General features: G+C 42.6%; 1 protein-coding gene across 1 annotated transcript in view; it reads left to right on the forward strand.

The window, feature by feature from the left end:
• Positions 1–27,795, forward strand: part of robo4 (roundabout, axon guidance receptor, homolog 4) — a gene marked incomplete at its 5' end in the record, with an annotated part of 69,749 nt that overhangs the window by 11,230 nt on the left and 30,724 nt on the right. The window contains 8 exons of the mRNA XM_084339242.1: positions 14,004–14,336; positions 17,162–17,319; positions 18,828–18,948; positions 20,858–20,996; positions 22,739–22,866; positions 23,574–23,689; positions 24,788–25,019; positions 27,786–27,795. The exon at positions 27,786–27,795 is cut by the window's right edge and continues 112 nt beyond it. Coding sequence (XP_084195368.1) covers positions 14,004–14,336; positions 17,162–17,319; positions 18,828–18,948; positions 20,858–20,996; positions 22,739–22,866; positions 23,574–23,689; positions 24,788–25,019; positions 27,786–27,795 — 1,237 coding nt within the window. The remainder of the gene's footprint in view (positions 1–14,003; positions 14,337–17,161; positions 17,320–18,827; positions 18,949–20,857; positions 20,997–22,738; positions 22,867–23,573; positions 23,690–24,787; positions 25,020–27,785) is intronic.

The following is a 27,795-nucleotide window of genomic DNA, read 5'->3' on the forward strand; positions in this document are numbered from 1 at the left end:
GATCCTTTGATTGATTGATTGATTGAAAAGTTTATTAACAGATTGCAGAATGGGTACAGTACAGTACAGCTCAATACATACAATTGTTAAGAGGATGCAGACCTGAGAAAGACTTTCGTCTTGTTTCCATCAGGGTCCTCCATTTTCAATTCATCATATGACAAACGACATACAGATAGACAGTACTGCTACATCTATACATTTATGACATACCAGATTTTCAAATACAGTACTGTTCCTGCAGATTACCTGATGAATTGAAAATGGGGGACCCTGATGTAAACAAGACGAAAGTCTTTCTCTGGTCTGCATCCCCTTAACAATTGTGTGTATTGAGCTGTACTGTTAGGTACCCATTCTGCAATCTGTTAATAAAGTTTTCAATCAATCAATCAATCAATCAACCAATCAATCAATCAATCAATCAATCAATCAATCAGATATACATCATATTGTTTGTTGCCCTGTGGAATTGCAGGAAAACGATAGGCAAAGTGGAAAAACAACATTTACAATGTCAAAATAGTGATGATGTGGAGGAATTATAATAAACTGTAAACACGATTTACCATATTATTATTATGTCCGTGCGTCTCTCTCACGCGTGTCAACATGGGCGGGTCTGATTATTGCGAGAGAGAATCCAAACGGGCAGGACAGGGTCGACTGTCAACATTATACAGATAACTGAAAATCATGTTATTAAACATGTATAATTGACTCATTGATTCAAGGTTTTGAACATGCGCTGTTGACTGAGCGCGCTTCGCGTGTCGCGGCCAAATCGCCAGCTGCGTGTTTTTGATATAAATATAAATATAATATTTAAAATGACCGGAGGCGTTTTCATTGGAATGTTGTGGTTTATTTTTGTAACGCTTCAACAGACCGCAGGTGAGTTTTTTTTCTCCAGACTTTATTAATATGTCTGACACATTTTCCGATATGTTATTATTATAGTCAACTTCATAAAGTACATTATTTTCACTTGAGGGTGCTGCTTGCTTTATCAGACCGGGTCTCTACCTACAGGTACATGCACTGTGGTCTGCACACATCAACTTATTATTTATAATATTTATATTCTCGTCGTATAGTCATTATACCTTCTATAGCCTGCGTTTGAATATGCGTCCATAGGCAGGAACACCTTGATGTTTATGAAATGTATTTCAAGGATAGATTATTTTAGGAAAAAGTATATTATAGCACCACCGGGCTATCTTCATCTCGTTTTAGAAGCAGCAAAGGGGAGACTGATTGGCTAAGCGACATAGAGAAAGTCTATTAGATGGTGGTTTTTAAGTATATATAATTATGCTCTGAGGAAGGAACAGTCAAATTATATTGTGCGTTTTGGTGTAATGTCAATAACCACACGCCTATATGAAGCCCATATGCATGTGAATAGGTCTTTATCAATGTGTCTTTATAAGGCAAAGTGTTCATCCCTCATGATGACCAGCAGTGTTCAGAACTTTAATTGATATAAATAATAAATTCCATAGAACGTCAAAGTTTCACTCTTAATGGTCTTGGCTGGTGGCTGGACATCTGAGCATGTCGATAAAACAGTCCCCCCAACACTAATATGCTCATGTTCTGTGGGTTTGGTGCATGATGACACTCAGTAATAATAATGTATCATGGCTGACATTATTTGACTGAACATCTCTGTTGTGATTTGGTCAATGTGTCACATCACTCTCAACCCATTATAGGCTTCATCACCACCTCCAATGTACATAGTCCCCCCCCCCCCCCACCCCACTCCACCTACCCAACCCCACCCCACCTATACCCAACCTCCTCCAATGTACAGTATCTTCCCCCTCAATTGTATATACTCTCTTTTTTAGACTCTTTTTGTATCACAAACAGTGTATTTGTAGATCTGGTATGTCATAAATGTATAGATGTAGCAGTATTGTCTGTATGTCATGTATGTCATATTATATATGTTATGATGAATAAAAAAATGGGGGACCCTGATGTAAACAAGACAAAAGTCTCTCTCTCGTCTGCACCCCCTTAACAATTGTGTTTATTGAGCCGTACTGTATTGTACCCATTCTGCAATCTGTTAATACAATTTTCAATAAATCAATAAATCAATCAATCAATCAATCAATCAATCAATCAATCAAGATCTCAGATTTGATGAAGCAGGGCTGACTAGCTTTCAAGTTCAAGTTCCTTTTATTGCCACACGGCCAGGCCGGTGGAATTCAAGCCCGGTGCAGGTGGTAGCTGCGACAATACCCACAGAAAACATAAAGGACACATGGAACAGTACAGTACAGAAAACACCACCTAGAACATATACACGACGGAACAGTACAGTACCAAAAACTATAGACATCAGTTCAATGTAACAGAAATCAGAGAAACATAACACCAGGGGGTAAATTTAGGAGGAGTTGGAGTTAAGCAGTTGTATGGCCTTGGGGAAGAAACTATTATTGACCCTCACAGTACGACTACCCAGTGACCTGAACCTCCTACCAGAGGGGAGGTGTTGAAAGAGGTGATGAGCTGGGTGCAGGGGGTCACTAATGATTTTGTGTGCGCGTGTGATGGTGTGATGCTTGTGTATGGAGTCCAGGGTGGGGAATTTGCAGTTGATGATTTTGGATGCCCGTTTTATGATCCTATCTAGTCTGTGTAGTGTGTGTTTGGGTGTGTTGCCGTACCATACAGTGATGGATAATGATATGATGTTTTGTATTATGGCTGTGTAGAATTGGGCCATTAGATTCTTCCTGACCTTATATTTATTGAGTTGTCTGAGATGAAATAGTCTTTGATTGGCTGTTTTGAGTAGATGAGTGGTGTGATGGTCCCAGTTTAGTTTATTGCTGATGTATGTTCCTAAGTATTTTAATGTGTCTGTGGCTGAAATGGGTTGATTGTTGATGAGCATGGGTGTTTTAGTGGGTGTGGTTTTCCTAAAGTCAATGATAAGTTCAACAGTCTTTGTCAGGTGTCCTCAGTCTACTGTCTTAGTGTCTTTATCATAAATGTTCATGATTGGGTGTGCCAGCGGCTGGGTGGCGTAGCGGAGATTGCGCTCGTCACCAATGCAAGAGGCTGCGGTCTTGCCTCCCCGAGTCAGCGTTGCCTGCGGCTTGGGCCAGTCATCATAGTATCTCAATTGGCAGAGGTAGCGGGTGGAAAGTCGATGGGTGGGGATTGGACGTTGTGGACAGCGACTCCTACAGGTCGGTTTGGTGACGCCTGTACAGCAGAGTCAGGAAGTATCGGGGGCAGTGTGAGCCTCCCACGCGTTACTCCTCGCCACTGAGAGTCCGCGCTGTCTGGTGAAAAGATGCGACAGGCTGCCTCCTCGTGTACCGGAGGGGACACGTGATGCAAGGCTTCTATCCTCACTACAGCCGACCAGTGGGAGGCATAGTCTAGCAACGTTCAAGACAGGGGAGGAGAGAATTGGAGGGGAGAATTGGCAATGAGAAATTGGGATGGGAGAAAAATATAAAATAAGGAGAAAAAGTGGATAAAAAATAAAAATGATTGGGTGTGCCAGCCAGGTGTCATTGGTCTACTCTCTCTTTATCATATTTGATTTTATTTGATTTTATTAGACATTTAAAAAAAAATACAAGATTCCAGAAAAACGTCAAGGATGCTACACAAAAAAGTCAAGACTTATTTCCATTGTGGTCCTTGGTCTCAGACAGATCGCGCTGAGCCGTGGATGCACTCCGAAATACTGGCCGCTATGAAAACCAGAGACAAAAAATGCTCTGAGTTTCGTAAAAGTCAGTCAAAGCTTACTAAAAGCACGAGCAGTGAACTCCAAGCCCACGTGACTGAACTCAAACTAGAAAGAAACAGACTAAGAAACGACGTAAACTCCATGATCAAAACTGCAAAAAAGAATTTCATCAATGACAAAACTGAGGAAAACAAAAACAAACCACGTGAACTTTGGAAATTACTCAATAATCAACTAGGATGCAGTAAAAAACTTAAAACCAGATTCTCAAACATAAACATAAAAACTGACAACACGCTCATCACAGACAAGCTGGATGTAGCCAATTACTTAAACATTTTCTTCACAAACATAGCCACAACACTGGTAAACAAACTACCCTCCCACTCAGGGCTTTATGGGGTAGAACACATAGTAGCTTACTACAAAAACCTAGGGGTCCGCAAGGACGACTTCAAGCTGGAAATGGTAACAACAGATGAGGTACTCAATAAACTGAGCGCCCTCCAACCTAACAAGGCCACTGGCCATGACAACATCCCCTCCAAATTCCTCAGAGACTCAGCAGCCGCCATCACACCAATCATCACACACATAATAAACCTCTCCATAAAACAGGGACACGTCCCCAAGGACTTCAAAATTGCGAGGGTGACCCCTCTGCACAAAAAGGGCAGCAAATTAGACCCAGGCAACTACCGCCCTGTTTCTATTCTCACCTCCATCTCGAAAGTCATGGAAAAAATAGTCTACGAACAGGTCGAAAAGTACCTAGCGGAAAAAAATCTAATCTACGAATTCCAATCTGGCTTCAGAACATCCCACTCCACTGACACATGCCTTCTCTATTTGAATGACCACATCAAACAAGAGGTGGACGCAGGCAAATACTGCGGCATGGTCATGCTGGACCTACAAAAGGCCTTTGACACGGTCAATCACTCCATTCTGATTGACAAGCTAAAAGCAATTGGTTTTGATAGTCTATCAGTGAGCTGGATGCAATCCTACCTTGAGGGGAGGGAACAGATGGTGGAGGTAAACGGTACCCTATCCCCCCCCCTCACAGTGAGCTGTGGTGTTCCACAAGGAAGCATACTAGGACCGCTACTGTTCCTAATTTATGCAAATGACATGTCGTCAGCTTGTGACTGCAACTTGTTCCTGTTTGCGGACGACTCAGCCCTGCTGGTCTCTGACAAGAACAAGTTACAGGTTGAAAAAACCCTCAGCTCGGAACTAGGCAGAATCTGCATATGGCTCGCTGATAACAAACTATCATTACACATGGGCAAAACAGAGTCCATTCTCTTCGGTTCAAATAACAAACTCAGCAAGACCGACGGCTTCTCAGTTACAGTGGGTGACAATATTGTCACAAGGAAAGATGAAATTACCTACCTGGGTTCCATCCTAGAGGCTAATCTCTCCTGTGACAAAATGGCATCCAATGTAATAAAAAAAGTCAACCAACGAACTCGATTCTTGTACCGGATCTCCTCTCTGGTAAACAAGAACACCCTGAAGACTCTGGCAGGAGCACTCATTCAGGGGTACTACGACTATGCTTGCACCTCATGGTACCAAAGCACCTCAAAGGCGCTAAAAACAAAATTACAAACATCTCAAAACAAACTGGTCAGACTACTGCTTGACCTTACTCCTAGAACCCACCTCACCCCTGCCCACTTCGACAACCTAGGATGGCTTAGAGTAGACGACAGAGTACAACAACTTGCAATGGGCCTGGTCTACAAGATACACTACACGACCAAGGTACCCATGTACATGTCAAAATACTTCCCAAAGGTCAGTGAATACCACGATCACAACACCAGAGGGAGCTCCACAAATCATGTTAAACCCAGATTCGGCTCAAATAAGGGACTAAACACGTTTCGCAATTATGCCACATCAATGTGGAACGCCCTACCCAAAGCTGTAAAGGAATGTGGATCACTACCCACTTTCAAAACCTCTCTCAAGGGACACCTACGGGAGACTGCAATTCAACACTGGCCCCTGTAAATATCCTAACCCAACCCCCTCCAATGTACAGTCATTTACCTAGTATGGTTTTGTCAATAGTTCAATGTACAATTGTGTTTGTTTGTACAGTGTCTCCTCCCCCCCCCCCTCAATGTACAGTGTTACTTGTTTATACAGTTAAAATTGTGTCGGCTACTGATGCATTTTAGCCGTGAAGGTAGCACATTCCAATTTGTGGCTCCCCAGAATTTAAAAGAACATTTGCTCATATTTGTTTTGAACCTTGGAATACGCAGGTCAACAATGCTGGCTCTGGTGTTATGGGTATGCATGTCCCTGTTCCACTGAAAATAATTAGTAAGATAAGAGGGGGCCCTATTATTATAAATGTTGTGAACTATGTTGAGCTGAAGTTGAACGGACCTGCTGGCTTCCAGAGGGAGCCAGCCCAGCAACTGGAAGTGTTGTTTGCCCACATGTGCTCTGGAGGCTATAGAGTTAATCGGATGAGTTTGTTCTGGGAAACATAAATGTCCATGATTGAGTGTGCGGGCAGACAGGTCAACATTATGCAGTTGTCAAGTCAAGAATGTTACAAATAGTATTGCTTTCAACCCTTTCACTACAACACTACAGGCGGTTAACCTTTCACTGCCACACGACAGACGGTTAACCTTTCACTGCCACACGACAGCAGGTTAACCCTTTCACGACCACACTACAGAAGGTTAACCCTTGCACTACCACACTACAGAAGGTTAACCCTTGCACTAATAATAATAATAATAGATTCAATTTGTACCGCACTTTATATTTGTGAGAATCTCAAAGTGCTACAGGAGATAGAGATAAAAAGTTAAATGAATAAAACAATTAAAATGAATAAAACAACCAATGAAATGGAAGAACATAAAAGTAAAATAAAATAAAATAATAATAAAATGAATAGAAGCAAAAATAAAAGTAAAAGAAAAATTCACTACCACACTACAGGCGGTTAAATGCTTTTCACACGAGGCCTCGAAGAGGAATACTGCCACCAAGCTACCGTCAGTAGCAGCGAAGCGGCACTCGCTGGCCACGCTCGATGCACAGGCAAATTGAATTCCTACCGGGAGGGGGGGGTGCTTTGATTGTGTTTGTCTCAACAGGGTCTTTTGTTCTGTTCCGGATATGGTAGCCTGGGGGTGGGGTGCTAGGGGTGGGGGGGTCGTCCATTCTGATTTTGTTGGAGGTGACGCTCCTGAGACTCACTCAGGCTTCCTGTGCAGGACAGGAAATTGATCCCCAGTCCCCCCCCCCCCCCCCCCCCCCATTTCCTTCAGTGTGGTCATCCAGGAGGCGACCCAGGGCCATTCAGACAATGGCATTCCATCGCTTCCGGCTGAAAATAGACCTTGTTTTGTTGGTACTGTGGCTGTACTTTAAAAACATAATCCGGAATCTATTTGACCATCCAAGTGTGTTCGACTTTGACAGAAGATGCTTTGAGCTTCCTGAGAGAGTTCAAAGTTCACAATTCAAAATAAAGGTTTGCCTCCAATTTGTACAAATATCTGGTATTATATGTATATAATATATATATATTATGTATTCATATGTATATTTAATTTCAATATCTCAATTGAAAAAAAACACTAACCTTTGACTATTATGCACTTTGTTACTAAGGAATCTACCTGGCCTATACTACTATGCACTCAAGACTGTAGCACTCAAGTTCCGTACTGTTTGATGAACAATATCAAGACTTGTTGTACCCTTGCTGCTGACTCGTTGTAGGGACTTGCAAGTCGCTTTGGATAAAAGCATCAGCTAAATGACTAAATGTAAATCTTTTACAGCTATTAAATGCAGTAACTCTTCAGGTTTAGTCGTCATTGTGCTGTCTGTGTTATAGTTGTGTGTGTTTTTTGTTTTGTTTACATTTGGATAGAGGAGTGGGCCTTTAGATGTTCTTTGGGTGTGGTGCTTCTTCCCGACAGTATTATTATTATTATTATTAAGAACGTCTTTACCTCACTTGAGGAGACGTCCTCTGGCGACCCTCTGCTTCCTGACGGAGACATGGAGGGAGCTGGCGTTGAGGTGTGTTAGGCTACGTTCACACTGCAGGCTAGGGTTGCCACCTTTCAGAAAAAGAAATAAGGGACACCTTTCAGTGAGCGTGCGCATGTAACTATTTTTTTTCTTTTTACTTTATTTCGGTTTTAGGGTTAGGGTTAGGGTTATGTTATTTAATTATTTGGGGGAGCCAGCCCCACAAACTCCTGAAATGCATAGAAATCTATGAAATCTAAATAAAACAATCTATGACATTGATATTTATATTAAAAAGAGCTAGCCCCCCAAACCCCTAAAATATATAAATCTATGCATTTTGGAACAGTTACTATATAGTTAATATATACCTGATGAATTGAAAATGGGGGACCCTGATGTAAACAAGACGAAAGTCTTTCTCTGGTCTGCATCCCCTTAACAATTGTGTGTATTGAGCTGTACTGTATTGTACCCATTCTGCAATCTGTTAATAAAGTTTTCAATCAATCAATTGGTTGGACTCTTATTATTATTACTTGTATTATGCACATCGTTGCGGGCGAGACCCCCCGCATTTCACTGTATACCTGACTGTATGCCGTGACAAATAAAACTCTTGTATCTTGTATCTTGTATCTTGTAAACCACTGACGTCTGTACTTATGGAGGCGTTTTGTCTTTTTAGGACGCGGTGGAGTGTCCGCTGTAGACATTTTCAAACAGCAACCATGACAGGCAGCGCACAGACAGAGGATTGGCACAACGGCACAGAACGTATCTTAGCAACGTGAAAGCACTAATTCTCATTGGTCGTGAGGCTGCTGAGCGCACTCCCATCATACCAGAGTTGCCAAGTCTGTTTATTTTCCGCAAAAATTGGCTTGTTTTTGGCTTGTTTTTGTAGGTCGGCTGGCTAATTTCTCTCACTATATACTGGCAACACTGACTGACTTGCGGACAGTGGAGCTCTCACATTCCCAGTCACACAGCGGAGAGACAGGACAGCACATCATCGCCCTGTCTTTCTTATTGATTCCCCGATCAGTATCAGTTCAATACGGAACGCGTCTTTTAGTTTCCAATTACGGGACGATTCCGTATTTTACGGGACGGGTGGCAAAATCTGCATATGGCTCGCCGACAACAAACTATCATTACACATGGGCAAAACAGAGTCCATTCTCTTCGGTTCAAATAACAAACTCAGCAAGACCGACGGCTTCTCGGTTACAGTGGGTGACAATATTATCACAAGGAAAGATGAAATTACCTACCTGGGTTCCATCCTAGAGGCTAATCTTTCCTGTGACAAAATGGCATCCAATGTAATAAAAAAAGTCAACCAACGAACGCGATTCTTGTACCGGATCTCCTCTCTGGTAAACAAGAATACCCTGAAGACTCATTCAAGGGTACTACGACTATGCTTGCACCTCATGGTACCAAAGCACCTCAAAGGCACTAAAAAACAAATTACAAACATCTCAAAACAAGCTAGTCAGACTACTGCTTGACCTGACTCCTAGAACCCACCTCACCCCTGCCCACTTTGACAACCTAGGATGGCTTAGAGTAGACGACAGAGTACAGCAACTTGCAATGGGCCTGGTCTACAAGATACACTACGCGACCAAGGTACCCATGTACATGTCAAAATACTTCCCAAAGGTCAGTGAATACCACGATCACAACACCAGAGGGAGCTCCACAAATCATGTAAAACCCAGATTCGGCTCAAACAAGGGACTAAACACGTTTCGCAATTATGCCACATCAATGTGGAACGCCCTACCTAAAGCTGTAAAGGAATGTGAATCACTACCCACTTTCAAAAACACTCTCAAAAAACACCTACGTGAGACTGCAATTCAACACTGGCCCCTACAAATGTCCTAACCTAGTTGTACAGTAAATGACCAAGTAAGGCTTTGTCAGTATTCCAATGTACAGTGTAAAATGTGTATGTGTCCCCTACCCAACCCCCCCCCCCCACCTCCAATGTACAGCCCTCACCCACCCACCCCACCCCACCCACCCAACCTCCTCCAATGTACAGTTTCTACGCCAAATGTATATACACTCTTTTTCTGGACTCTTTTTGTATCACAAACAGTACTGTATTTGCAAATCTGATATGTCATAAATGTATAGATGTAGCAGTACTGTCTATCTGTATGTCATGTATGTCATATATGTTATGATGAATTGAAAATGGGGGACCCTGATGTAAACAAGACGAAAGTCTTTCTCTGGTCTGCATCCCCTTAACAATTGTATGTACTGAGCTGTACTGTACTGTACCCATTCTGCAATCTGTTAATAAACTTTTCAATCAATCAATCAATCAATCAACCCTACTGCAGGCCTTAGTGCTCAATTTCTGATTTATTGCTCAGATCTGATTATTTTGTTTGGCTGTTCTCGTAGTTTTTAAAAAATGTGGCCAAGGTCAGATTCCAGTGTGAACCGGTCACTGCTCACTGAACTGACCCGCAAGCGCAAATAAACAATAATTAAGATGGACGTAAAACATGGAGGAGGACACTGAAGTCACAGTTTATGGTTTTGATAAGTCGATGTGCAGTTGGAGGCTAATCTGTGAGCAGATGATAATGGGGGCGAGGAGGAGGTGAAAGAGAGATGTTTCTTCTCCCAATATGCTTTCAAACACTGACTAGTAGGAGTGTAACGTTTACACTCCCCTACTGGCTAGTTATGATACGTCCCCTCAGGTTTTGCTTGTACAGAAGTATCACCACAAATACTTGTAAGTAAACTAAGGCTGAGAGACGATATGCCATTTGGAAGAATCGATACATCAGGACAAAGTTATCGATAAATATCGATTTCTTTATTATTATGTGTAAAGAATTTGTAAAAAAGACAAATATTTTACGTTAGTTCGTGAGTGTGTCACACTGTAGTTTTTGCGAAGCTGTAGTTGGCCCACGACACAGACACACACGAACTAACGTTAAATAACTTGTATTTCTTTTTTAACTATTTTTTGTACATGTGCAAAAAAAATCGATCACGTCACTTAGCGATTTCACGCAGTTATAGATAATTATCGATACGTGGTCTCAGGCTTAAAGTAAACTCCTCACTGGCTCCACTGACCACCTGCATCACAGCTGTCTTCCATGTTCGTATTCACAGAGGGACTCCCGCCAGTGCAGAGAGGGACGTAAAGGTCGAATGGACTCTGACATGACTGTTCAGACTGAGGTCGCATTGCAAAATATCAGACCTGTATCTGATTTAGGACCACATATCATATACATATTATGAAAGTGGCCCAATTCAGAATTGAAAAGATCCGATGCCATGTGAGTTGTGCTGTTCACACTGTTGCTCCAGCCTGCAGTCCGAACGTGACCGACACGCTTTGTCTGCATCTCTAGACCTGGTGATGATTAACCCGACGTAATTAAATAATGAGGTGTTGCCAACGGTTGCCACAGGTCTTTGCATTCATGTGGACGGACTCCTCAACATGGGACCAGAGTCGTGGTTTGAATGAATGAACATCAAACATCACAGAGACTGGCTGGTTCTTAGGGATTGCTCTGAACTAGGAAACACTGCTTTTTCCTTTGATGCTTTCAACACCTGGAACGCCCTCCGACTGACTCTGAAGCTGATTGATTGATTGATTGAAAACTTTATTAACAGATTGCAGAATGGGTACAATACAGTACGGCTCAATACACACAATTGTTAAGGGGATGCAGACCAGAGAAAGACTTTCGTCTTGTTTACATCAGGGTCCCCCATTTTCAATTCATCATATATGACATACATGACATACAGATAGTCAGTACTGCTACATCTATACATTTATGACATACCAGATTTACAAATACAGTACTGTTTGTGATACAAAAAGAGTCTAAAAAAAAAGAGAGTATTATACATTTGACGAAGAAACTGTACATTGGAGGAGGTGGGTGGGGGGGGGGGGGACTGTACATTGGAGGTGGGTGGGGTGGGGGGGGAAGGTTCTTCCTTTTCTTGCTGCATTTAAAAGTATGATCTCCGACCACCGTCTTAGCTGATTTTCTATTGTTTATTCTTATTTCTTGTGCCTATGTGTATAAATCTACTGACTGTGTCTTGTTTTGTAAGCTCGGCATCACTGTAAAATAAATGAGGGTAACCTCAGTTGAAATAAAGGTTTGAAATAAAATTAAATTAAAGAGTAAATAAATGAGCCTGCTAGTCGACTGACAACAAGTAGTTTAAATATTTCACTCGTATTCCAGTGGTTCACAAACACCTTTAGCCACGTTTAGACTAGATGTCTCAACTTGTGACGTAATACTGCTGTCTGGTCAAAACCCAACATCTCCATTAGCAAACATCATTTTCACATTGACTCCTCCTAGGTACTTTTGAATACTTGCTCACAATGTCGAGAACTAGGCCTACAGTATGTAAACTTCACTTCAAACGAAGACATGAACATCACTACAATTAGAGGTATCATGGTTACTCACGCAGTGTCCCATGTCAAACGGTCCCGCTGGTGAATTTGTTGACATTTAACTCATTCTCTGCCACGCTGTCTCCGGGATATGGCTATGCGCTGTCACGCATTAAACCAATGGAGTCAGTCACCTTGTTTGCAGGGCTATAACTATAATCTATATTATAGCTATGGATGCAATACTATGGCCCATTTGACATCGAGTATCTATCGTTCAAGAATAATTTTTCCATCCATACATTCCCGTTTTATACCGTGGTGAATATAAGTATGGTTTTAGAGTGGTTTAGGGTCATTCCTGGGAGGCTAGTAATAGCTTGCGACGTGTATTATATTAAATCCATTGGCATTTCGTCCCTACACACGCTACAATAAGAAATGGTCAATAGCGGCATTCGTTAGTACAACAGCATACGCTGATCAGGGCGATGGCTATGAAAACAAGGCACAATCAAGCTGAAATTGACGTTAAATTGCTCTTACCTGTGGCCGGTGGGATTCCAAGAAGAATATTCCAATTATTTGATTGCCATCTGGTAGATCGTATGTCTATTCAGCCACAGCATAATGAATCGGGGGTCCCGAAAACGATTCAATGCGATCGGGTAAAGCCCTAGCTTCAGGTTATTAGAAGAGTCCGCCCGGACCAATATAATCGACGCACAGCTCAATACACAGAGTTTCAAAGGAAGTGCAATACAGGCAGCATCCCACCAGGCGGCGGTATTGGACTTTTGCGATCTCAGACTCATTCCCTATGATAACACCAGGCTCCCTGGATGGATAATGAATGGAAATAGCGAATAAAAGAAATAACAATCAAATAACGAGTATACTCGTTGTTGGCGTTCAACGATTGGCGGCCAATAACGAGTTTGTATATATATATATATTTCCTCTCTGTGTGTTCAGTAGAAAACTATCCAGCTGCTAGCTAGCCTAGCTTAGCACAAATGAATGGCAGCGGATACGAACCACTAGCCTAGCCGTTGGACAAAAACACCTCTCCCGCAGTTTTAAGCTAGGCCAGTGGTACGTATCCGCTTCCATTCATTTGTGCTAAACTAGGCTAGCTTGCAGGCGGATAGCTTTCTACTGAACGTACAGAGAGGAAATTGGTATCTATCTTCTTGTCTGACTCTGGAGAAGACGGTAAGGAAGCAAAATGTCCCATAATGTTGGCGTGTTCCTTAAAAGAAATAATAATAATAACTGAACCGATGAATCCCGATCAAAGCTTCAGTTACACCAATCATAGACTAGGGCTGAGCCCAAACGTTCTAACCTTCGAACCTTCGTTCGTTGCGTTGGCATTCGAATTCTAAATCAACATTCGAATAATCTTTTGTAAAAAAATTCATTCTGTTTACACCAATGGGGTTTTTCTTCACAGTTGCAGATAAAGATTAAGCTCCACTAATATTATAGTATTAAAAGAAACTGATGAGTTATATTCATTAGAAAGTTGATTTAATTGATTTAGTTGGGCTGGGGCTTCTCCCTGGGCTGGGTCTGGGGCTGGAAAGTTGATTTAATAAAAGAAAAGACTAATTTAATCAGATTAATCACTTTATTCAAATTGAGTATTTAGTTTGAGGATATATAAAAAAGATAAAAAAAAAAAAAAAAAAATCCGTTCGAAAAACCCTGACGAAGTTCGAATCCCAAAAACAGGCTTCGGGGAAACAGCCTTATCATAGACATGACTTTTTTGTTGATCTTTGTACCGCTGTTCCCTCCCTATAGGGTCCCGGCTCCAGGGGGAGGAGGAGTCACCACCGCGCATCGTCCACCAACCCGCTGACCTGGTGGTGCGGGTGGGCAACCCTGCCACGCTCTCCTGCCGGGCGGAGGGCAGCCCCGAGCCCACCATCGAGTGGCTACGCAACGGCCAGCCCCTGGGGACGGACAAGGACAAGAGCCAGTCATCACAGCCCCTGGTTCTGTCCGAGGGGAGTCTCTTCTTCCTGAGCGTGGCAGGGGGGAGGCGGGGCCAGTCGCACGAAGGCGTCTACGCGTGTGTGGCCAGGAACAGTGCAGGCAAGGCAACCAGCCGCAATGCGTCGTTGTATATCGCAGGTAAGACGCACACACACACACACCTTCGTTACGTTGGCATTCTAATTCTAAATCAACATTTTTATTTTTAATAAAAAAATGTATTTACATTTTTTATATATATTTTTTTCTATTAATTCTGTATAAACCAATGGTTTTTTTTTTCCACAGTTGCAGATAAAGATTACACTAATATTATAGTATTAAAACTGATGAGTTATATTCATTAAAGAAAGTTGATTTAATTGATTTAGTTGGGCTGGGGCTTCTCCCTGGGCTGGGTCTGGAAAGTTGATTTAATAAAAAATATATACTAATTTAATCAGATTAATCACTTTATACAATATTATTATTATTTATACAATAATAATAATAATAATAATAATAATAATAATAATAATAATAATAATAATAATAATAATAATAATAATAATAATAATAATAATAATAATAATAAAAAATGCTTTAGGAGCAAGACTCTGGGATGGTAACAATCTATTCCCCTTAGGGGTGTAAAGGTACACATATCCGTACCGAACCGAACCGTTTCAGTGTGTACAGTACCGTACCGAACGGCTGTGTAGTCCAGGGACGTGCACAGGACTTTAGAGGGGCAGGTGCTCAAAGGCTGAAAAGGGCACTATACCTGTGTGTATATACTAACCGAGCGCGCATAGCGCGATTTTTAAGGGCCCTTTTCGGGCGGGGGGGCCCCCTTTTTATACTTTTAGGGGGGTTTTGGTGATCAAATATTGAATATTGAACTATAATAATCAGTGCAGGAGCTCACTTATCCTTGAAAGACACTTTTATCACTGACTTAAAAGGCCCATACATCTCCATAAATGTTCAGGGGGGAGGGAATAAGTGCGTACCCTACAGACCCCAAGAAGTGCTGTATATTCTGTATTGTTTAATATAAATGCATTTTTTATTCTAATCCCGATTTGTATTTGAGATTCCAAAATCCCATCGGACTTGACTTCTTCGTGTCCCTCAGTGAGTGTAATACCAGCATTCAACTGTATGGGCCACAGTGGTTTCTATCATCATCATCATTTTTATTTTATTTTTATTTATCCTTTATTTATCCAGGAATGTCCCATTGAGATACAAGATCTCTTCTTCCAGGGAGTCCTGACCAACACAGCATACAACAAGTTTCAACATAAAACAGGGCATTAAACAAAAAACATACAATTCAAATATAAATACAGAGGGTCATTTGTGCAGTGGCAAGGAGCATAATCACATCAACAATAGCATCAGGTAAAACAGTTACATGTTTCATAAAGGGCTAATCGTAGCATACCTTTAAAAGCATTCACAGTAGGAAGTGCCTGTAGACAAAGTTTCACTTGCAGCGTATTCCATAAAAAGGGAGCATAGTGGGAGAATGCAGCTTTACCAAATCATCACCACCCACGCTATGCATAAAATATATAGGTCCGCGGAGAGGCACGCTGAGGAGGCCGTGCAAACTGCAATGGAATATGGGGCATCTCTCTCTCTTTACCTAATATTTTGATTCTATCCTGACATTTTTCAGTTGGAAGGGCAGTCTATATGCGTAACGGTAATTTTTTTTTTTTTTTTTTTTTTTTTGAAAAAGGGCACTTTTTTGAAGAGGCTCAAAAAGGCAGGTGCTCAAGCACCCCTTGGCCTCTATGTGTGCACGTGCCTGGTGTAGTGTACCGAACAAATACAACGGTATGTTAACCACTAACGACCGCCCACCGGGGGCTGTTTTTTTCACAATATAATATAATAATATTTTTTTTATTTTTTATTATTCAATTATTAATTTCAATATAGAATATTCATTGACAGCCCTACAAGTACAATTAGTTACTACATACTACATCATCCCTGAGTGGAACATGGAAAGCCAAACTTTCTCCCACTGTACCGAAAACCCGTACCGAACCTTGACTTCAAAACCGAGGTACGTACCGTCTGTAGTGTGGTTGTGAAAGGGTTAACCATTTTCCGCTGTGTGGTAGTGAAAGACGAACGAAGCTTCCAATGTCTATAAACTAAATCCTCAATTTGAATAAAGGGATTAATCTGATTAAATTAGTATTTTTCTTTTATTAAAGGGGAACTATCTTATAAATGGCCTTTTTGAGTGTTTAGCATTGTTTCCTAGCTATGTGAACTTATATTAATATGATCTATGTCTCTAATTCTCATATTGGCACATTCTTCCAATTCTCCTCTCACAATATTCACCCTCACTGAACTGAGTCATCTGAAAATGTGATGATTTGTGATGTCAGAGAGACACCGCTGCATGATAATGGCGAGGTACATGATGAGCTGCACACAGTGGTTGGAGCCCAGGCTCAAAACGGCTCGAGATCTTGAGGTAGAAAAATGCTGTTTTTGAGGACTTAATTAGAAATACAAAACAATGAATAAAAAAAAAAAAAATTACAGAGGTGTTCCATAGACTCACAGGAATTGTGTAAAAGTGCCCAAATAGTGAAAGAAATAGTAAAATAGTTCCCCTTTAAATCAACTTTCTTTAATGAATATAACTCATCAGTTTCGTCAACATAAATAATCCAACACGTCTTATAGCATAATACTATAATATTAGTGTAGCCTAATCTTTATCTGCAACTGTGAAGAAAACCCCCATTGGTTTAAACAGATTGAATAGACACATACAAAAAAAGATTTAAAAAAATAAAAGAATTTATTAAAAATAAAAAATTCGAATGTTGATTTAGAATTCGAACGTCAACATTATGATCGAAGCTTCGAAGCATTCGGTACAGCCCTAGAAGATATACTAGCAGGGTTGGTGTGAGTGAGACCAGCCTGTGTTGTGTTTGTTCCAGTGTTGCAGGAGGACTTCCTGGTCCAGCCCTGTGACGTGGAGGTGGCGGTGGGGGAGGTCGCTGTGTTGACCTGTGGGCCTCCTGTGGGACATCCAGACCCCAATGTCACCTGGAGGAAGGATGGCCTCCCCATCAACAGCACCAATCAACACTACACTGTAAGACCTGACACCGATCAATACTACACTGATCAACACTGCACTGATCAATACTGCACTGTAAGACCTGTTACCGATCAATACTACACTGATCAACACTACACCGATCAATACTGCACTGATCAATACTACACTGATCAATACTACATAGACCAATGTACAGTAAAGGACCAAGTATGGTCTTGTCAATATTCCAATGTACAGTTTTGCTTGTACAGTGTCGCCCACCCACCCCTCCTACCCAACGCCCCCCCCCCCCCCCCCCCCCCCCCCCCACCCAACCACCTCCAATGTACAGTCCCCCCCCACCTACCCAACCTCCTCCAATGTACAGTTTTTACGTCAAATGTATATACTCTCTTTTCTGGACTCTTTTTGTATCACAAACAGTACTGTATTTGCAAATCTGGTATGTCATAAATGTATAGATGTAGCAGTACTGTCTATCTGTATGTCATGTATGTCATATGTGTCATTATGAATTGAAAATGGGGGACCCTGTTGTAAACAAGACGAAAGTCTTTCTCTGGTCTGCATCCCCTTAACAATTGTGTGTATTGCGCCGTACTGTATTGTACCCATTCTGCAATCTGTTAATAAAATGTTCAATCAATCAATCAACCACTAAGCTGCCCAGTACACACACGCTGTAAGACCTGACACCGATCAATACTACACTGATCAACACTGCACTGATCAATTCTGCACTGATCAATACTACACTGATCAACACTACACTGATCAATACTGCACTGATCAATACTACACTGATCAATACTACACTGATAAATACTACACTGATCAACACTACTACACTGATCAATACTACACTGATCAATACTACACTGATCAATACTACACTGATAAATACTACACTGATCAACACTACACTGATAAACACTACTACACTGATCAATACTACACTGATCAACACTACACTGATCAACACTACACTGATCAACACTGCACAGATCAATACTACACTGATCAATACTACACTGATCAACACTACACTGATCAACACTACACTGATCAATACTGCACTGATCAATACTACACTGATCAATACTACACTGATCAATACTACACTGATCAACACTACACTGATCAACACTACACTGATAAACACTACCGCACTGATCAACACTACACTGATCAACACTACACTGATCAACACTACACTGATCAATACTACACTGATCAATACTGCACTGATCAATACTACACTGATCAATACTACACTGATCAACACTACACTGATAAACACTACCACACTGATCAACACTACACTGATCAACACTACACTGATCAACACTACACTGATAAACACTACACTGATAAACACTACCACACTGATCAACACTACACTGATCAACACTACACTGATCAACACTGCACTGATCAATACTACACTGGTCAATACTACACTGTAAGACCTGTCACTGATCATAATGTTATAATGTTATCTGTGATGTACTGTAACTGTAGTGGCCTTGTGTCCTCTATAGGAGCTGAATGGGAAGCTGATCATAGCTCCAGCAGAGAAGAACGACTCTGGTGTCTATGTGTGTGTGGCCTCCAACACTGTGGCGGTGAGGGAGAGCAGGGCTGCCCGGCTGTCTGTGCTGGGTGAGACAATCTGTTATAACCTTTATTTACCAGGGAGGTTCTGTTTCTAACCTTTATTTACCAGGGTAGGGTCTTTTTATAACCTTTATTTACCAGGGTAGGTTCTGTTTCTAACCTTTATTTACCAGGGAGGTTCTGTTTTTAACCTTTATTTACCAGGGTAGGTTCTGTTTATAACCTTTATTTACTAGGGTAGGTTCTGCTTTTAACCTTTATTTACCACGGTAGGTTCTGTTTACAACCTTTATTTACCAGGGTAGGTTCTGTTTACAACCTTTATTTACCAGGGTAGGTTCTGTTTCTAACCTTTATTTACCAGGGTAGGTTCTGTTTTTAACCTTTATTTACCAGGGTAGGTTCTGTTTTTAACCTTTATTTACCAGGGTAGGTTCTGTTTTTAACCTTTATTTACCAGGGTAGGTTCTGTTTTTAACCTTTATTTACCAGGGTAGGTTAGCTGATTATGGATGCTCTGTTTCAGCAACGCCCTGCTACACACAGTTCCACACATTCACACCTGGGAGTTGCCCAGTACAGCCACAGTTGACCACTAAGTTGCCCAGTACAGCCACAGTTGACCACAAAAAAAAATAAAAATTGTTCTACATAAAAATGGTATCTATAGGTTAAGAGATGGTCTTTTATATACTGCGATCGTGTCTGCATGAATGGATGAATAGTGACATGTATTCACAGGTGCTGCTGCCTGTGACCATTTGCAAATATTTCTACCTCTCTTAGTTACTGTTGTTATGACCAACTCTCAAGATGAACTCTGCTATTATCTGCACAGAGACATGACACTAAGAGAATTACCACATGGAATTAAATAACAATAAGAGAATTGCGAAAATAGACCAGACGCCAAAACTATTGCTGAAGATTGTGAGCTCGGTTCCGCAGACCACGGCCGGTCTGAATGGTACAGTGGGTTAACATGGCTGCCGAACGGAAACTCTTGGGGACCGTGCTTTGCCGTCCGGCGTGTCCCTGGTGTAAAGTTACATACAAGCCGCTCTCCCTTCCTTGTTGTTGGGTAGAACACTACCTTGTTGTTGGGTAGAACACGTCCTTGTTGTTGGGTAGAACACTTCCTTGTTGTTGGGTAGAACACTTCCTTGTTGTTGGGTAGAACACTACCTTGTTGTTGGGTAGAACACTTCCTTGTTGTTGGGTAGAACACTACCTTGTTGTTGGGTAGAACACTTCCTTGTTGTTGGGTAGAACACTACCTTGTTGTTGGGTAGAACACTTCCTTGTTGTTGGGTAGAACACTACCTTGTTGTTGGGTAGAACACTTCCTTGTTGTTGGGTAGAACACTACCTTGTTGTTGGGTAGAACACTTCCTTGTTGTTGGGTAGAACACTTCCTTGTTGTTGGGTAGAACACTACCTTGTTGTTGGGTAGAACACTACCTTGTTGTTGGGTAGAACACTACCTTGTTGTTGGGTAGAGAACACTACCTTGTTGTTGGGTAGAACACTACCTTGTTGTTGGGTAGAACACTTCCTTGTTGTTGGGTAGAACACTACCTTGTTGTTGGGTAGAACACTTCCTTGTTGTTGGGTAGAACACTTCCTTGTTGTTGGGTAGAACACTTCCTTGTTGTTGGGTAGAACACTTCCTTGTTGTTGGGTAGAACACTTTCTTCAGAGGGATGTCACAGGGTGTCACCTGTCAGAGAAAGTAGAGACTCCAACAAGGATTGGTGGATCACTATGTCAATCATTATTTTGCAGCCGGTTGTGTGCCAGAACACCATAAACAACGTAAAGGTACCACAAAGTACCACAACAAGCAACCATAGACCACTCCAAACAACTCCAGACATGTTGCCACAAACCACTGAACGTATAGGATTAGTACAATAACTGAATCTCTCCTCTCTCTCTCTCTCTCCACCTCCAGCGAAGCCAGTGTTGGTGCAGAAGCCAGAGGACGTGTCTGTGAGAGTAGGAGAATCAGCCCAGTTCTACTGCCAGGCTAAAGGAGACCCACTGCCTGCTGTGGACTGGAGCAGAGAGCAGGGAGCTCTGCCCAACGGAAGGTACGTTAGATCAGGCATAGGCTACTGGAGCAGAGAGCATGGAGCTCTGCCCAACGGAAGGTACGTTAGATCAGTCATACTGGAGCAGAGAGCAGGGGGCGCTGCCCAGCGGAAGGTACGTTAGATCAGGCATAGGCTACTGGAGCAGAGAGCATGGAGCTCTGCCCAACGGAAGGTACGTTAGATCAGTCATACTGGAGCAGAGAGCATGGAGCAGGGTTTGCACAAGGTCCTTGAAGTGCTTGAGGTGCTTGATTTGGGAAGAAAAAAAAAGTCAAGCCCTGGATTTCCTTGAAAACAGCCCATTTGTTTACAAGGTGCTTAAAAAGTCCTTGACATTCAAATCGACCATTCGCATTGACCATGATCAAATTGTTATGAATCAAGAAATCGATTTTTTTTGTTCTGTTTTTAATATTTTAATATTAATTTAATATTAATAAAACCTGACGAGTCACTGTCTCGCGCGCTCCAACTGCTTTTCCTCATTATTCGTGTGTGATGCTCTAGCTTGCTCTAGCTGGCAAGCAGGCCAAGAAGATGGTTAAAAAAAAAAACAGCATTTAAAAGTGAATTGTATCCTTCGAGTGACATCGTTGAAAATGGAAATGCTCTACTGTTGACCTTCTACTCACTCTGCATACGAGCCTCTGCTAAACGTCTAACATGTAAATGTACTGTAGATTAACGGGGCTACCGTGGACAGGGTGAGCAGCTTCAAGTACCTGGGGGTCCACATCTCAGAGGACCTGACATGGTCAACACACATAGGCACAGTAGTAAAGAAAGCGAAGCAGCGCCTCTACCACCTGAGACAGTTAAGGAAGTTCAGAGTATCGGGGAAGATACTTCAGTCCTTCTACTCAGGAGCTGTAGAGAGCATCTTGACCGGAAACATCACTGCCTGGTATGGGAACAGCACGGCACAGGACAAGAAGGCCCTACAGAGTGTGGTGCGCTCAGCCGAGCGTACCACGGGTATTGCGCTACCTCCCCTGCAGGCTCTATACAACAAGAGGTGCAAATCCAGAGCCTGCAGGATAATGAAAGACCCCCACCACCCCAATAACAGCCTGTTCCAGCTGCTGAGGTCAGGCAGACGCCTGCGAATTCTAGAGACTAAGACGGAGAGGCTTAGGCTAAGCTTCTTCCCCCAGGCCATCAGAGCCTTGAACAATGAACATCGAGAGACACAGAAACTGAACTATCCACACACAAGTACATACACGACACGCACGCTGAGCACGCTCACACACTAGCAGCCACTTTAACACTCATGCCGCACACACGCACACTTATGGCCAGAGGAAAGGCCACTTAAAATAGTATAACATCAGGAACAGTGTATTGCACTACTAAAGCTAACTAGCATGTCCTATATGCTCTGTAAATACTAATGTACAGATACCGAGATGGCACACCATGTACCTGTTTATTGCACTGTTTTATTGGATTCTATTAATATGTTGTACCACTGTATTTTATTGGATTCTATTATATGTTGTACCACTGTATTGCACATCGTCGCGGGCAAGACCAGCCGCATTTCATTGTATACCTGTATGCCGTGACAATTAAAACTCTTGAATCTTGAATCTTGAATCTTGAATCTTGATTAATGAATCCATCCAATCAATCAATCAATCAATCAATCAATCAATCAATCAATCAATCAATCAATCAATCAATCAATCAACAAAAACAATGTGTGTGTGTGTGTGTGTGTGTGTCACTGTGTGTAGGTATCTGGTGCAGCCAGACCAGAGTCTCCAGATCCACTATGTGACCGTGCAGGATGCAGGGAGGTACACCTGCACTGCTGTTAATGATGTGGGGGTGATCACTGCCAGCGCACAACTACTGGTCCAAGGTAAGACAACGTCCCCCAAATACACTGGCCAGACTGTAATAACAATAATCATTATCATCATCATCATCATCATCAACTAGGGCTGGGCGATAAAACTATAACGATCATTATCACGATAATCGGTAATAGTTGATAATAAAAATAATATCGATAATAAGTAAGGGATAATGTATAGCTACGAGGTCATTGTCGCAAAATAATTGACCGACACGGAGTTTAAAATACCGAGGCGCCTCGCCGAGGTGTTTTAAACGTCCGTGAAGGTAAATTATTTTGCGACAATGATCGAGTATAGCTATACATGATCCCGCTTATTACATGGCTAACTTACAGTATACCTAATTCATTTTATATCAACAAGACGAGATCAAATGCAGACGCAGTTCTGTTCTGTCGCTCCCGCTGTCATCGTCACACACACTCCGCTGTCAGTGCAGCCGGCAGGTGTGTCTGATTGGCTGCACTGATGCAGTGTGTCAGTGGGCTTGATTGCGAACAGCTGCGCACAGCGGTCATTATTGTTCGGCAGAGTTATTATCGAGTAATAACGGACCTCTGACGAGCGCTATTGACCAATCACAAGCAAGCATTTCGGCGAATGTGAAAACACCATGTAATAAATATATATATTTTTTTTAAAGTATTGTGATCTAGTTGAACTAGTGTCTGTGTATTATAAACTAGTTGAACTAGTCTGTGTGTTCCAGAGGCAGTGAACAGCCAGCAGAAGGATCTCCACAGAGAGCTCTCAGCCCTGCGGGTTGCTCTGGACAACGTCACCATCTTGGCCGCCGCCTCTAACATGTGTCTGGTACAGTGGAAGGTAAGGGACCTGGTATGCATACATTCAAACCCCTTTTCAAAGTATAATTTCAGTCATAAAGGGTAACTGCACCCAATTTAATAATTCATAACATATTATTACTATGTTCCAATAACACAATTATTAACGAACATGAACAACTCTGCCTACATCTAGAAACTAGAATGCTAAAACAAAGATTTGTGATGTCGTCAGGTATAAAGTCTGAAGCTGCTCCATAGTCGGGTCCATAAATAATTGGACATCAACACAATTATCATCATTTTGGCTCTGTATGCCACCACAATGGATTTGAAATGAAACAATAAAGATGTGCCTCTAAGTGCAGACTTTTTCAGCTTTGAGGGTATTTCGATTCAAGATTCATCAGGTGCACGGTGTAGGAATTACAACAGTTTCTACATGTGCACCCCCCTTTCTAATTATCAAAAGTATCATTTCAATATATTTAAGTACTTATATTTAAGTATCTTAAGTACAACCTTTAACACACAAAGTACAACTTAACATAATTCTATTATACTTGAAATACAAAGAAAAGTATACAAAGTACTTTTTAGAAAATATGCTTAAGTAGGGCGGCCGGGTAGCGCAGCGGACTAAGTATCTGTCTACCACCACAGAGACACTGGTATCGAATCCGGCTGTCAGCGGTGCCTCCGGCTTGGCCGGTCGTCATACTGACACAATTGGCAGAATCAGCGGGTGGGAAGCCGGTGGGGTGGTATTCTGGTCGTTGTAAACAGCGACTCCTACAGGTCGGTCAGGGCGCCTGCACAGCGAGGAAGGGATCTGGGTGAAGGTAGTGTGACCTCCCACACGTTACACTTCACCCAATGAGAGTCCTCGCTGCCAGGTGAAAAGAGGCTGCTGGCTGTCTCCTATGTCTCGGAGGAAGCATGTGATAGACTTCAGGGCTCCCTAGACCGGCAAGTAGGGGGGGAATGCGCGCAACGACCAGGAAGGGGAGGGGGGGAATTGGCATAACGACTAAATTGGGATGGGAGGAAAATACAAAAAAAATAGGAGGAGAAAAAGTGGATACAAAATAAATATATATATTATACTTACGTGTGTTTTGTACTCTGCCTCTCCCAGCTCCAGTCCCTCCCAGATCAGCCACATTACCTGGAGGGCTTCGAGGTGCTCTACCGCGCCCTGCGGCCTGACGGCTCTGACTGGGCCGCTAAGAGGGTGACGCTGCCCAACTTCCAGACCCTGGTGGGACCCCTGAAGAGGGGCTACCAGTACGAGTTCAAAGTGCGTCCCTTCGGCAGCAGCTTGTACGGCAGGGAAAGCAACACCAGACACCTCCGAGTACCTGAGACAGGTGAGACGTGCTAGGATTCATGGGTAATATATTTACTTCATTTGACGCAAATGGTGATTTTAAAGGCGCTAGCATAAAACGACACCTACTGATTCCTCAGGAAGTCTAGTTAACACTGATAGCTCTATCTTTGTTCTCGTTTTCAAGTTGAGTCTGCAAATCTTTTCAGAATGCATAATCTGTTTTTTTTTTTTTTTTTTTTATCTTCAAATACATGTTTAGGGGACATCAAAGACCTATTTAACTTAACTTAACTTAAAATATCTGATTAAATGGGTGGCTGGGTGGCGCAGCGGACTAAGCACTCGTCACCAACGCAAGAGACACTGGTATCGAATCCGGCTGTCAGCGTTGCCTCCGGCTTGGCCGACCGTCCATACTGACACAATTGGCAGTGTCAGAGGGTGGGAAGCCGGCGAGGGTGGGTCCGGATCGTTGTAAACAGCGACTCCTACAGTTCGGTCGGGGCGCCTGCACAGCGAGGGAAGGATCTGGAGGGAGGTAGTGTGACCTTCCACACGTTACACTCTCCCAGTGAGAGTCCTCGCTGCCAGGTGAAAAGAAGCGGTGGGCTGGGTACACATGTGTCTGATGTGATAGTAGGTAGGGGCTAGAGTGCGCAACGACCAGGAAGGGGATTGGGAATTGGCATAACGACTAACATTGCGAGGGGAGAAAAACGGAAAAAGGAGGGGGAAAAACATAATTAAAAAAACTATATATCTGATTAAAATATTTCCTTTAAAATATAGTTCCTCTTTAGTTTCTAGGTAAATGGTGTATGTATATATAACAGCTTTTATCCAAAGCTCTTTACAATTTTGTTCCTCACATTCATCCATTCACTCACTCACACATTCACACACCGATGGCGGAGGCGACCACGCAAGGTGCCGACCTGCTCATCGGGAGCAATTATGGGTTACGTGTCTTGCTCGAGGACACTACGACACGCTGCCCGGGAAGCGGGAGCGGGAATCGAACCAGGAACCTTCCGACTACCAGACGACCTCCTGAGCCCGTCGCCTGTTACTGTTAATGATTATTATGTTGCCCCTGAAGTGAAGCATTACTGATTTCTGATGTTTCACAGGTTCATACTGTACTGTAGTATACATAATGTATATCATAATATATCATAGTATATCATAATGTTGATGTAATCAAGCTGTCTAAATTAATGATAATCACGCGTTGTTACGATGGGGTAGGTTAGAACACAGTTTGCAGAAAGGGAACGGAATGGAGGAGGCAGAGACGAGGATTGAAGCTTGGAGAAGGGAGTTTACTGTAGAACCAAGGCAATACAAAGAACATACGGAAACCACTTAACATACTTCTCAAAACAAAACAACAAACACTAACACTTACTAGAGGATGACAGCACAATACGGCGTGGACAGGAAACGGGGAGGGAGACAGGAGGAATGTCGCCACCAGGAAGGGAGGACAGACAGACACCTAAATACCCCAACTAATTAACAATCAAGAACACCTGGCCAACACAGAATCACAACACACCCTAGACAATAAGCAATGACAACTAAACACAACTAAACACAAAAGCAACTCATAACAACCCAAAACAGTGCACCACATCACACCAGGGAAGGGAAAGTCAATGACAGCACACACCAGGACACCACATTGATCACACTATTAATTAAGGTTAAAACAGTAGTCAGGATGTCCAGTGTACTGGACCGCACCGTCTGCGGATGGCCACCAGAGGGTAGGAGACCAATGTTAGGCAGAGAGCCAATGTTAGGTAGAGAGCCACTGTTGGGTGGAGGGCACTGCCCAATGTTAGGTGGAGGGCACTGCCCAATGTTACCATCCTGCCCAGTCCAGCCAGGGCCGGGCCTAGGAACGTGACAACGCGTTACCTTTTGACATGAGGGAATATTGTTAATTAAGTCACACACTTCCTGCAGGAGGCTTTCCAGGTGAACTCATGCCGTGGTCTTCTTCTTCTTTCGTGTAACATCTGAGGTCTTGTAGCCATGCCCTTATCTCTGGTCCCACGTCAAAGAGGCTGGCTTCCGAGGCTGGTCTGTATAGGGGGCAGAGGGTGGTCTGTATAGGGGGCAGAGGGTGGTCTGTATAGGGGCAGAGGGTGGTCTGTATAGGGGGCAGAGGGGGGTCTGTATAGGGGGCAGAGGGTGGTCTGTATAGGGGCAGAGGGTGGTCTGTATAGGGGGCAGAGGGGGGTCTGTATAGGGGGCAGATGGTAAGGATGTGCTCGACAGTCTGCTCGGGGTCTCTCCACACTCGCATGCAGCGCTGTCTGCCAGGCCCCACTTCTTTAATGATGCTTTGAAGCGACCGATCACTTCCGCAGGGTATCTGCGGGGTAATAAAAAGTATTCAATGCATAATTCTCTATTTAAGGCCTTAAAAGGTATTAAAAAAAGTCTTACATTTATTTTGCACAGGTATACAATCTTTGAGCCTGGCTGTTAGGAGATTAATTGATATTAAGTATCTGAAATGTTTTTGAAGTCGTTGTTTTTTGCGGGGGCTACCGGGAGCTTGGTGCGTCTGGGCGAGAGCTTGTATGGAACGTGCAAATAATTTAGATGAAACATTTATTTTCTCTTGCTTATATGGTCGTGAAATGTATATACAATCTTGCTGTAAGCGGTATAAAAAATGCCTTAAAAGGTCTTACATTTTACTTGTTGAAACCTGTTCAGACTGTTCATTCATTCCAGGTAAGGCATGCTGTTAAGGTAATAATAGTAAATTGTATCATTTCCCCCACAGTGCCCAGCGC

Source organism: Notolepis coatsorum, assembly GCF_963971535.1.
Source record: "Notolepis coatsorum genome assembly, contig: SCAFFOLD_308, whole genome shotgun sequence".
In the NCBI taxonomy this organism is placed as follows: domain Eukaryota; kingdom Metazoa; phylum Chordata; class Actinopteri; order Aulopiformes; family Paralepididae; genus Notolepis; species Notolepis coatsorum.